This window comes from Pezoporus occidentalis, unplaced genomic scaffold, assembly GCF_034315485.1.
Source record: "Pezoporus occidentalis ecotype Australia unplaced genomic scaffold, CSIRO_AGI_Poc_V1 ctg28, whole genome shotgun sequence".
NCBI lineage: Eukaryota > Metazoa > Chordata > Aves > Psittaciformes > Psittacidae > Pezoporus > Pezoporus occidentalis.
In genome coordinates, this window is record NW_026914718.1 from 6,425,903 (window position 1) to 6,439,595 (window position 13,693).

Consider the following 13,693-nt stretch of genomic DNA (forward strand, 5'->3'; position numbering starts at 1 on the left):
GTTATTGAGTTGTTCTCAGTAGAGGTGCACCATTCTTGATTATACTTAGTGCATTTCTGGTTAGGATATTGGCCATAAGATGTACCTGGAATTCTTCCCTGTGCAGATGCTGATTAAAAAAGCCCAGAAATTTTAGCCTCGAGAGAGCACTCTGCATAGCATCTTGGCCGGGTCACCTCTTCTGTATGAACCTGTGCATGCTTGCAACACGTGACACTGTTAATCAGATAGCTCCTGAAATTGCTTTTTGTTGTCAAGTTTGACATACTGTATGCATGTGTTAAGGAGTAAAATATAACCAAAATCTGTTTTCACCCCTTTGATTTTTTGCTCTTTTTTCTTTTCCAGGCAGAGGGTTCCAGACTCCAGAGAGAACTGAGAGCATATTTAGCAGCCATCAAAGGTGACTTTTCAATTTTACTACATGTTTTCGTAAAGCAAACTGGTTGAGACTAGTAGGGTTTTTTAAGGTATACAAAGACAAGTAATGGTTTTGTTATTAGTAGGTCGCGTTTCTGCTCTTCAGCCTCTTGCTAGGGGTTCTGTACCTTCAGTGACAACTCGTGCATACAGTCTTGCGTGCACGGCTCATCCTTGGCTGACCTTTGTGTGCAGGATGGCTGCCTGGATTCTCACATTGCATGCATTTTGAGCACCCACAAAACGTTTGCATCCTGTTACTCATCTTTGCAAATGCTAGAATATGAAATACCCCATGCAAGGCAAGGGATTGCTTGATCTCTAGAGCTGTACCATTTCCAGCTATTACTAGTTAGATGATGATCCCCATGCAAAACCCCACTCCCTGTGATTTCTCTTGTATTTCTGACTGTTAAACCCATTTTTTTCCTCTTTTAAAATTTAAAAATCAAATGTGACCTCTTTCAATATTGCACTGAAAATCCAAGTATCAGAAGCTCACTGGTCAGCATTTAAATAGCAGAGATTAAATAAATAGCTGTTTAAATCCTATTGGACATGTGTAGTTACAAATCCAGCACGTTCAACTTAGCACCACAGGCAGAGCGTTCTCTTTCTTATGCTGCCCCTCTTTGTAGGAGTTGTAGGCCATGTGATAAAGGGAAGGGAATGAGCTGACTGGCAGACAGTAATGGCTTCTTGAGGTAAATATATATATTGGTGCTAAATATCTATATGTGTGTATATTTTTAATGTAGCTGCAGTCCAGTAGAGAGAACATTACAAATGAGTAGTAACATTTGTGGAAGTCATAACAAAGCTTCAGCAGCTGTTGATAGGCAGGGAAGAAAGCTCTTGTTGATGGCAATTGTACAATGGGGAGCAAAGCAGTAACTTAATGTCTTCGACTGTTATTTACTGGATAGGGTGGGCAAGGAAAATCCTGTACCACACAAAGGATGTTTTGCCTTGTAGGGATTTGCACTTTGTCTTCTTAAAGGAAATTTCAGCATCAGTCATTTTTGGGGACCCATGGGATGCTGATTCTACTTTCAGGTTTTTAGTCATCCCTTCCCCACACCAGTTATCAGGTGGATACTCAGAAACAGTGTGATGAGGCTTGTTTGTTGGCCAGATGGCTTTTCTCTCATGTAGGCTGACTGTTTACATGCTGCTTTGATTTCCGTGTTGGTGACAACAATCTTCCTCTCCGTGTTTCGTGTTCTTTCTCTCTCCTTCTCTCCTTTTCCTGGTACTCTGTGCATTTGTGTTCCTTTTGCTGGTTTACTGCTTAGTGTGCCAGTCTTTGCACCATTTTGGTTTTAACTTGATGTTTTCATTTTTTCACTTTTTCATTGTGTGAGTTTTGCGGTTTTAGCCATGCTTTTCTGCTCAGCATCTTTCTCTTGTTGCAGCCTATAAGTCCGTATTTCAAAATAATTAGGACTTCCTTACAACACATTTTTATCTTAAAAAAGACAGTCATGAAGCTCACAAGCCTTAAAAGTATTAATTCTTCAAAGCCACAAGCCACCAGTGGGCATTCTTGGCACACATGTTGGCACACCATAATGCTGTGGAGTGAGAGGACAGCCCAAGACAGCAGTCCACAATATGCAGCTCTGGCTGGGGCTTCCCCAAGGTTGACTAGCTGACCAGTGGCAAAGACCTTTCCAGATTTTGGGTGGGAGAAGCAAATGCAGCAACTGCTGCAGTCTCTTTGTTACTATTCTTTGAAGATTTTGGGGTGGCTGTGGCTGTTCGCAAAAGCATGGGAACCCCCATCTTTAGCCACTGGAGCGGGATTTCTGTACCTAGGACATCTCAGCCGTGGGGACACGTTATCATCATTGGCTCATTTTGCAGGGAAAAGGGTTGGTTGTATCATTGGAAAGTAATTCACATCCTTGTATTCTCAGAGGTGTGAGAAAAGCAGTTCATTATGAAGGGTTTCAGGAACTGGCAAGATAGATGACTTCTTTAAAAGCATTTTATGAAGCTGGTATGTTGTGAACTCCAGTGAGAAGTTTAATATTGCTGCATGACTTTTGGGTAACTGGATGTTGGAAGTTGGGAGTACAAGATCCAGGCATGATTTAAGCAAGGAATGGTCAATTGAGCCTTTTGGTGACTGTGTGTCCCTTCACTTTAATATGCTTGACAATTTGACATCCAGTATCACACATTCTTAAAAGAATTTTTGCAGTATTCAGACTCCTTCTGTCACTCAGAGGTGATTCTTCATCTTAGCTGTGTCTTGATCTTTACAGCTGGTTACTCAAGGACTCTGAGGAACTACGTTATGAAGCTGTTGAACCTGTGAATGGCTTTCATGTGCTGTTTTATTTCACCTGCATGATAAAGTCTGCCGAGTAGCAATGGTGTTTGTACTGACAAGACTGTGTACTATCCCCCATAGCTTTAGTCATCTCGTGCTCAGTCTTCTGTCTCCTCCAGTCTCCTTGGCAACGTGTATCTGGGTTCTCTACTTCATGATTTATTTTTTAAGCTTTTGAGAGCTGTAGGTGACTTGAACAGTTTTATAGGCAGTTGTTAAAGAAAAACCTTAAATCAGCTTCCCATTCTCTACCTTCTGAGCTCTTTGCAGGCATCAGTGCAGATGGGGAGGTATAAACCTGAATCTGCATGCAGGTGGCAAGGTGGTAGATGTAAAAAGGGATTCTGCATCATGAAAAAGAAGCACCATACTTTTCAGGTGGCTTAATGTGAGAAATAATAACCAGTCTACAGGAAAGGAAGAGGAGATTCTGGAGGTCTATAAGCAGTTTTGCTGCCTGGTTGTTAGCCTACAGTTGGCAGAACTGCACATATGCTCCAGGCACACAAATCATAAAATCAGTTGTGATTTCTTACAAGCAGTAACACTGTTCATCATATTTATGTAAAATGTAGTAATAAATGATTAAATGATTGAATTGTTCCTGTGGAAAATCTAATGTGTAACTAGCAATAACACATACAACCATTACAGTAGGATAGGTCATTTCCCTGCAGAACTGCATATGAAGCTCTCTTCCCCCCTCAAATGAATAAATATTAAGACACAGACCGAGGTGGCTCCCTCCATCAGGGAAATGGAATTTTCTCTATGTTTCAGCCTAGATTTCCCTGATGGGGAGTGAGGAAGCCCCACAGCATAAGATTCCTATGACAACATGGAGTCCCAGACCAGTGTCAATCTCCAAAGGAGCTTGAGTACATTGGAATTTTGATGGCAAAGAGTCACCTACCCTCTGCCATCTCTGGGGTGCTTAATGGGAATGTGTCTGCACTGCTACCCCCCAGGATCCCTACCAAAAGTGAGCCTCTAGGAGTCCTTTGGGGCTTCAGGTACAGGGGCTCTTTCCCATGGGAAGAGGGATGATTTAATCTGTGAGCTTCAGACTCCAGTAACTGGATTATTTAGTATCATTTTTCCTAAGCGTTTCAATTATTTTGGCATTTGGAGTTCTTAAATAAGTGACCCAATTACCAAGAAGCAGCAGTGTTAAATGAAACAATTGATATTAAATACAAATTTCTAACTGTTCATCAGCAGTAAAAATTCTTTCCACATTTCTTAGTACTTTAATGACTTGCTTTAGACAATTAATCTTTCTCAGTGATAGCAGTTAAAAAAAGCAGAGGGAGACAGCCCACAGTCTGTGGCTGAGACACTAATCCTCTTTAGTGCTGAATAATGCATGAAAGGTATCAGCACATAAGAAATAATTCTATGTGAAAACCAGGCAAGTAAAATAAATCATTGAACATTTTAAATTTATGTCCACAGGCATGAAAAAGAATGGGAAACCACTGGATTGGTATTTACTTGTGCACTCATTTGGGCTATTGCAGTAAACCGGGGATAAATGCAGTAGGAGTAGGAGGGATGATGCTGGCCTGTGGAAATTTCAGACTGGAGCCTCTGACTAAAGAAGCCAAGTACTCTTAATGCCCACTTGCCTCATGCTGCAGTTGGATTTGATTGATGTTTTTGACAGGAATGTTGTAGAATGGAGGATTACCAGATTCTCAGAACTGAAAACAAGTGCAAAAGTTTGTGTGACTTTGGTATGACTCAGGTGTGGGATATTAAGTGTCTTTTACTTATTCTCTGAAGTAGATAGATGCCTGAGACCTGTAGTACTTATAAAGGAAAGTCTGCATAGGAAAAGGTGCTCTACCCAAGCCTGGTCTGTGACCAAGCTGCGTACAAGCCGCAGGAGGGATTAGAGAGCAGCTGTGCTAGCAGGAGCAGACGTGGCAGGTTTAGCACGCAGCGTGCTTAAGAGCACAAGTTCAGGTATCAGCAAGGATCAAGCTTAATCAGGGATACACAAACCTTCTTGCTCTCTGCATTCACCCTGACTGGACAGAAACAGCCTCCTGGTGTACTGTGCTGGTTTTGCCTTACCTCCTGAGCTGATCAATTTGCATTGGCACTGAAGATCTTAAATGAGTCCTGCCTGGAGAAATACATGAAGATCATCTGTATTTTAAGGTAATCTTTCATATTCTAGGCAAAAAAAAAAAAAAAATAAAGTCCCTTTATTCAGGAACCTTTCCTTAGCTGGTGGTACGTCATTCTAAGCATTAAACACAAAGGAAAAAAGGAAGAAATGCATCTTGAGTTCTTGTGCTGTACCAATTCTTTGAGCTGAGCTCTGTTGTTAAAAAGCACCAAGATAATCCCTGAGGAGTTCACACATTTTGTTTTGGCCCAGCACCTTTAGATTTAAGGGTGAAAGCTTGTACCCTGTGAACACCAGCATTTCCTTTGTACTTGTTCTGTCCCTTTCCCATGCCGTTCTCTTATTTGTATGCAAGGTCTGAGAACAGCCATCTATTTTCAGCTCCTTCAGTATCTTTCTTCCTCTCCTACCCATTCTATAGACCACTATTTTTATATTAGGAAGTGTGCATTACTGCAGTTATTTTTCCTGTCATATCTCAAATATATGTTTTGGAGTCCATGGTGGAATAGCTACTGACTAGGTAAAGTCTGCCTTTCTAGACATCCAAGTTTCACATGAGTTCTCTTCCCAAACTTTTCTATGTGCAGAAAACAGAAATATCATTGTTATTTCTAAATTCAGCCACTGAGCAGTGAAATCTGAAGATCATGCTAGAGGTAATTTCAAGACAGCACAGATGTGCTGCAGCAAACAGACTTTGGCTGGAGACAAAATGTGGGGTTTTCTTTTTGAAAGTTAATGCTAAGTACAAAAACTCCAGCAGCGTTGTTGAGATTTTGGAAAGAATTTGAAATCAAGTTGTGATTTTAAAACTATCAATTCTGAACTGACTCTTGTCATGCTAGCTGAGACCAGTTTGGTCTCAACATCTAATGCATTGGTGCTCCATCAAAATGGAAAGGCAAACCCAGTGGCTTCACTGAGGGCAGTAATTTATTCACTGGGGTCAAACTGTTCTCACTGAAGATAAATGTAGGCTCTTTCTCTTAATATCATTGAAGCTGCTTTACATTTAAGCCTGTTCCTCTGTATTACAGAATGCTAACCCATCAGTAGTCTCCATTCTTGTTTCACCTGTGGCAACGAGTGCTCTGAATGTGACTGATGCAGTTTGGCTTAGCACACTTCTCTGTAGACACCAACCCTTTGCAAGCATAAATAGGTGCTGGGCTTCACATACTTATAAACCTACTGGCTGATGGTACAAGATAATAATTCTTTGTGAAACCAGGTCCGTTACAGCACTTTCCCCATGTTCAGGCATAAATTTTCCCTAGACACTGTCTCAGCTCTTGCAAGTTCTTTGCTTCATTATGAATATACCCTTAGGTCAGCATTGTTATCATGGGTGCAAGAATAACAAGATCAATCTTTGTTGCTTTACACATGAAAGGTCCTGAGACTGAAATATCTTTGAAAACAAGGAGAGAAACCCTGAGTTCTGTTCTATGTGTGTGTGACCTCCCCCATTATGGAGGACCCTTTTGTTTAGTGCAGACATCTTCTAGCTTTTCTCCTAAGTCTGTTTTTATAGCCAGCAATTCCCATGAATCTCTGCCATTTTAAACATGCCACCCTGGAAATGCCACCTCTTCCACAGAGGTTGCCATGATACTCATTATGAACAAGGTGGGAAACTGTTTTGTAGGGTGGAAGAGCTGAGAATAACCAAAGGCAGGTTGCTAGTTGATTGTCTTTTCAGTGACAGTCTTTTAGTTGGGTATTACACTGGTATAGTCTCTAGTGGGCAGGACTACCCTCTAGTTTGTTATTCATCTTCAGATATATTTAGTTCAGAATAGAAAAAGAAATCCCTAATCTAATAGAAACTTTTTTCCCCACATATAAGTATGGGTTTATCCTTCTGTGAGGGACATTTCTTGTTGACTGGAAATAAAAGTCTTGTTGACTTGTGTGAAAATAAAGGCTTCGTTTCAGCTCATGAAAAAAGTATTCTAAATATGCCAGTATAATGGGTACGTGTGGGTCAAAATATAGATATTTAGCAACTGTTTCTTGTAGCTTGCAGTTACATGTTCCTCCTTCTGTTTAATTACAGGGATGCAAGATGCTTCAAAGAAGCTCACAGAGTCTCTTCACGAAGTGTATGAGCCAGATTGGTATGGACGAGAAGATGTGAAAATGATTGGAGAGGTAAGATGTGTGGGAAGAAATGTATTTTGGCTGCAAATCGGTTAATATAAGCTGTGTAGGAGAACTGTACATCCGAAATCACCCTTAATTCTTCCTTGCCTGTTAAATCCTGCTTTCTGACCATAGTTACTGGTCTTGTGAAATGCACCTCCTGCTGACCAGATGCTGCATTTGCAATGTCTATTTTATGAACTAGCTGACATAAGCTCCCACTGAGGTCAGCACCAGTGTGGGCAGAATTGGTAGTAATAGCAACTGATTGACAAGGTTGTACAAGGTACCTCACATGCAGTTTTACAGTCAGGACTCTCAATTCAACTGAATGTTAAAGATTATCAAGTCTGCTTTATCCTCGTGTGCTATATAGCAACTGTTGAGCCAGTGGCACTAAACAGGCTATCTGACAGGACACGCTTTGGCAGGAATTTGGAATTTAAGGGCAAATAAGGCTGCAGGGCACGATTCATTTTAGCCTTTTTTGCTTCTTTCAGTGATTAGAGAAGAACTGTCTTTTCTAAAGGACACTGCAGGAATTTGACTTGAGGTGCTCTGAATTGCCGGCTTAAACAGCCTTAATTCTGGGGGAAATCTGTCAGCAGATGTGCTGGTGGTGACAAGGAAGCGCAAACTGTTGTCAATGCAGCTTTCAACCACCTGGCATTCAGTTTGCAAGGCCTCCTGCATAATATAATTAACAAGAGAGTGGAAGACAGCAGTCTTCCCAAATCTGCATAATGATTGCTTTTCTTCTCTCTGACTGCCTTCCTCTAACCTTCCCTGCTGCTGAAGGCATGTCATGGTTTTGATTCTAAAAGCACTCAACTTCCAAACTGTGTAAGTTAAGATACCACACCATTTATATTGTTTTAGTTAAAACAGCTGGAAGATCTCCTGCTGCATCTTGCTGTAGCACCTCATCTTGTATTTGTAGACCATTAGGTTTTACACTCATAAATTTGTAATTCGCTGTGAAACGACCAGAATTTGGCTTTTAATCACTGGGACAAATATATAAGGACAAATATAGGGATAAATGTGAGATATATCTTCTCAGTAAGGGACTCCTGTGGGCAATATGACAAACTCTCTGCTTCTGATTTTTCCCCCTGTATAACTGCAAATGCATCACTCATCCTAGAGTAAAAAAGGATGATCCATTTGTGCAGTCCAGGATATAAATGACCATTCCAAAAGGGACCCGTACAGATGACCTTATTCTGTACGGTAGCAAAGATGATGGCTTGAAGCAATGTTATTTGAGTCTGTTACCCTTCAGAAAATCTCCATGGTATTAATTTGTCCAAAATATGTATCAGCAAGATACAAAGGCAAATGCACAAGAGTGGCAGTCACTTGCTATGATCTAATGCTGTGCTGCTCTGGAGACCACTGTGATTAAATATTGTGTTAATAAATGAGGTATTTCTTTTAAGCATGATTAATAGCTTGTAATAATTCATTAGGGATTCTGTTAGGGTAGAATATGAATGAACTCAATGCTAGCATTACACAGCATTTATAATATGCCCTATAGTAGCTCATGATTAAACAAATACTAAGGAATAGCTTTCTGGACTTGTAAGGATAACAGCCCTGCAGAGCAGTGCTCCCCACCTTTAGCTTTTCTCCCACCAAAGGATGCTGGCATCCCAGCTCTCTAGCAGTATGAGGCTGAGTTCTTGTCTGTGATTCGGCCATTTCATCACATGTCCCTTAATGGCACAAAATGTGTGGGATAGAAAGACGGTTCTTAGGGTAGGTCTGTACAGCTTTTATTTTAAAAATGACCTAATAAAGCTAAGCTTATAAATCCTTGTCACTGATGGGAAACTTGCTTTGTTTTTTACTTTATTCTGTTTACTCTTCTACTTTGAGTTGTACTCCTTTTCTCTGTAAAGAATGTTCATCATCAGTGAACACACTTAGACATAAGAACTGTGGCAGCTTCAGATTCTGTGTTGTTGACTGTCAGGGACCTGAAACCATGAGGAAGAATGTGAATCCATGATGTCCTTATTTTCTTATAGCAGTTACTCATTGAAAGAATGAAAACACAAACTAATTATTAAGCTTCATCTGATTTTGTTGTAAATTAAAACTTGCAATGTCAAGGTATTCCTTTTCATTTACCTTATAATTGCACTATGATTTATTGCCATAAAGTACATTGTAAAACCATAGAAAGGATAACCTTTATCAACTACATTTGCATTTCTCCTAGTTTGGGAGTGCAATGAAACTTCTAAGCACATTTTTCTCTTTACCTGTACAGAAATGTGATGAACTTTGGGAAGACTTCCATCAAAAACTGGTGGATGGGTCATTGTTGACCTTGGATACATATCTAGGACAATTTCCTGATATCAAGGTACAGTAATGATTTCCTATAAAAGACAATTTGTAAAATTACTGTTGAGTCATAAAATAAATAGCAAATGATATTACAAGCAAAGAGAAACAAAAAGCCAGGGAGGGAAGTGTAAGTCATTCCTTCTGCAGTATAAAAGATGTTCTGTAAGTAAATCCCTAACATTAGATTGCACTGATTTTCCAAGTGAATGAAGATATTTTTCATGCAGTAGTACTTGAAAGTAAATCAGCCTTTATAGATAAAACTTAGATGTTTCTTCCCGCTCCAGCTTATTTGTTATGAGAGAGTTGTCACCAACTTCAACAGGGACACGTTAAGCTCTTCAGCTGTTAAAATGCCAGACAAATTGCATGAAAAGCAGGACTTTTGTATTGCCTAGATGCACCTCTGGGTATCTAAATATCTTTCTCTTAAGTAAGCCATGATTCCTGTCTTTTAATTATTTATGAAAATATTTTGTAATACACATCAGGAGAGTCTGTTATGCAGAGTCTGACCTCTCCCATATGTCTGTCTGCTGTACATACAGTCCAGGGAGATGGTTGCTAAATGAAATGCGTGGATATCATTACAGGTTGAAAGGTAGATACCTTTATATTTGAATGTGACAGGATGGATATAGCTGGAAATTCTTTGGGGTTATTTATAATTGAGTAGATATCACACAGTCATCCCCTTTGTCACTTACAGCAGGGACCAAACTAAAAAGTAATGCAAAAATCCTATCGTTACTTCAATCTCAAACTTGCTTGTAAACCAAACTGGCCCTATGCCCTGTCAGCATGTGGAATTTGCATATAATACATAGCTTTGTAAAGTTGGTATTTATCAAAAGGCTTTTCTTTAGTTTTAAAGAATTATAGCAGGTAAATGTTCAGAGCAGCCCTGCGGAGAAGGACTTGAGGGTGTTGGTTGATGAGAAAATGAACGTGAGCCGGCTGCAGTGTGCGCTCGCAGCCCAGAAAGCCAACCGTTTCAAAAGGAGCGTGACCAGCAGGTCAAAGGAGGTGATCCTGCCCCTCTACTCTGCTCTTGTGAGACCTCACCTGGACTATTGTGTGCAGTTCTGGTGTCCTCAACATAAAAAAGGACATGGAACTGTTGGAACAAGTCCAGAGAAGGGCCACAAGGATGATCAGGGGACTGGAGCACCTTCCATATGAAGACAGGCTGAGGAAGTTGGGGCTGTTCAGCCTGGAGAAGAGAAGGCTGCGTGGAGACCTCATAGCAGCCTTCCAGTATCTGAAGGGGGCCTGTAAGGATGCTGGGGAAGGACTATTCATTTGGGGCTGTAGTGATAGGACAAGGGGTAACGGGTTAAAACTTAAACGGGGGAAGTTTAGATTGGATATAAGGAAGTAGTTCTTTACTGTAAAGCTTGTGAGGTACTGGAATGGGTTGCCCAAGGAAGTTGTCAGTGCTCCATCCCTGGCAGTGTTCAAGGGCAGGTTGGTCAGAGCCTTGGGTGACATGGTTTAGAGTGAGGTGTCCCTGCCCATGGCAGGGGGTTTGGAACTAGATGATCTTAAGGTGCTTTCCAACCCTAACTATTCTATAATTCTATGAAATTAGAATTTCTGTTATATGTTGAACTCCAGTTGTCTTAGTTGTGTGTCAGAGAATATACTGAGGAGTATATTTTAAGCATTTTTCCAACTCTAGAAAAGAATACATTCTTTATTAAGTTTGCACACTGTATAAGGGAAGAAGATACTGTTACCATGAGTTTAACAGGTTCACTTATTCTAAAGAATGATACAAGTCTTGCATAACATTGATATTTCACTTCTAAGGCCTGGAAGCCCTACACCCACAAAAAACCCTTCCAAACCATCTGTAAACAGATTACTTACTTAAAATAAAGTGATTAGTTTGTCTCTTTTACCATTCCCATGTCCCTGAATGATTTTGTAGCTCAGATACTAACAGCAGGTAAGGGAGACTAAAAATATGTAAAAAACTTACATGACAATATGAGTAAAATAGCTTTTAAAGCAGTGCTGTTTATGTTGACTTTCATTTCTGCCCCTGTACAGACTCGCATTGCAAAACGAAGCAGAAAGCTAGTGGACTATGACAGTGCAAGGCATCATCTGGAAGCCCTGCAGAGCTCAAAAAGAAAAGATGAAGGCAGGATTACCAAGGTACCACGATTGGATGGATGCTGGCAGAATAACCGGGGAGCTTGGAGAGGCATTTGTTTCTGTGCAGAGCCAGAGCACAAAGTTTCTCTTCTTTTTCCCTTCTCTGTAAGGGAAATAATGACATCCTTAATCATGAATGTGTATTATGTATTTTGGTGCACTTGGAGGGCACACTCAACCTCTTTAAGGAATGAATCCTATTTGAGCCCTAACTTTCTCTCTTGATGAGATTGAAGGGACAGCAAGTCCTGTGTCGGCCTTCATATGTGGGACTCAGTTACATTCTTTATTATTAACATTGTAAAAAACCCACAAAATAAATGCACAAATCCAATTTTGGCAGGTTGTGCTGTGTCATAGTGATTGCAGAAGTCACCCTGTTTCATTTTGGTTTAGGCAGAAGAAGAATTTCAGAAAGCACAGAAAGTGTTTGAAGAGTTTAACACTGATTTACAAGAAGAGCTGCCATCTCTGTGGTCACGGTAAGCCTAGGCAAATAGTGTCTGAAAGGCCTAAAGGGGGGAGTAAGAAAAAGAAACCAGGGGATTTTAATGAGTGTTGTCTTTTTTGAACTAATAAATGGGAAATGCCTGCAAATGATCCAAAATTATACTTATTATGTGTATGGTTATTTCTTTCAGTGTATCTTGGCACTTAAGATTCCTTATCATATATATCTTCATTCTGAGATAAGAAAAGGTTTCCATTTTATGGTTAAAGAACTGTGTCAGAGCACAGAATGACAGGTTGTGACTATGGCCCACTGCTTCCATAACCTTTCTCAGACACCTTGGTGGTGGTCAGTTATTAATAAAAAGGATCAAATGCTTCTGCTGTCAAAAGTAACTTCACAGAGCAGCCATGTGCTTTTCTAGATTTGCAATGTGTCTACTTAAAGTAATTTTTCTATAAAAGATCTTGAAACAAAGAACCTTACAAATGTATAAAGATTTTATGGCAATTGTTTCCAAGTTCCTGTAAGGTACTACTGAGGCAGTAGAAGAAGGGGAAAACAATGTTATAACTACATCAGAATACACATTTCATAGCTTTGTGCTGTGTCTATGATGTGAAAGCATTTAATGGCATAGGTAATTCATTCCAGCTGTTGAAGCATGAATTGTGTTCATACAGACAGTGCAGACAAAATGAATGGGAGAACAAAAGCAGTAGAAAACCAAGGAGCTCATTGGTGTTCTATGGTCTTTAACAAATGCTGGAGTGAAAATGTGTTGTGAGTCACTGAAGTATCCTTTGTCTTCTCTGCCTTCTAAATTGATTCGTGTTAAGTTTCAGATCAATAGAGGGGTTTCCTGCTGCACTTCTTCCTATTTCAGTTGAAAAGATTCTTATAACTTCAGTATATTTTGTGGGCTTACTAAAAGTAAAACTGTGTATGAATGATTTAGAGTAAGGGCCCTTTTATTTCAGTATGTGTATTACCCATTAACTAGTCTCAGAGAGAGGTAGAATTTAATTTGAGCAATAGACATAATTTAGAAAGCAGTTGCTTTCAGAGTCCTTTATTTTTTAGTTATTACAGTTCTTCAGAGAGAAAATAATCCATTGAGTTGACACTTTGCAGGCTTATTCAATGGCAAAGATGATTTTTGTTGAAAAATCGTTGAGAAATTACACATGAAAGTTTTAAATAGGCAAAAGAATAATTTAAAACCTAAAAAAGCACTTTCTACTGTTGAAGTGTACAAGCGGTATGTGATCGCTCACCCCAAGCAAGCAGTTTTTTGATTGCATGTGCAAAAATGTCTACATTGGGATTTTTTTTTCTCTTGCATACATATTCGTGTATTTTAGGGCTGATTTCTTTAAGGAAGGCTGAGCATGGGACACCCACCCCCAGGCTGTACTGAGCTGTGTACCTTAAAGCTGCCTCTAGAATCACCCCAATCACCTAGATGCTGCAATAGGATTTTAGGGTGCAGGCTCTTGCAGTACTGGGCTGGTACCTCTCTCCTGTTAGTCAGTGCTTGCCTGCTGTCTAGTGGGAGATAGACTATTCAGAGCACCATGCTTTCCATGTGCTTGAGCCACACTTACTCCAATCCAGCCTTCCCCTTGCCTGAAATGAGCTGAAGCTCCCCACTATGGAATCGTCTCAACCTCCT

The 13,693-nt window shown here is 40.1% G+C and overlaps 1 protein-coding gene across 3 annotated transcripts in view; it reads left to right on the forward strand.

The window, feature by feature from the left end:
- AMPH (amphiphysin) overlaps positions 1 to 13,693 on the forward strand; it is a 110,474-nt gene that overhangs the window by 58,357 nt on the left and 38,424 nt on the right. For all 3 annotated transcript variants that reach the window (XM_062625476.1, XM_062625477.1, XM_062625478.1), the window contains exons 3-7: positions 349 to 403; positions 6,958 to 7,052; positions 9,325 to 9,420; positions 11,460 to 11,567; positions 11,964 to 12,049. In XM_062625476.1, coding sequence (XP_062481460.1) covers positions 349 to 403; positions 6,958 to 7,052; positions 9,325 to 9,420; positions 11,460 to 11,567; positions 11,964 to 12,049 — 440 coding nt within the window. The remainder of the gene's footprint in view (positions 1 to 348; positions 404 to 6,957; positions 7,053 to 9,324; positions 9,421 to 11,459; positions 11,568 to 11,963; positions 12,050 to 13,693) is intronic.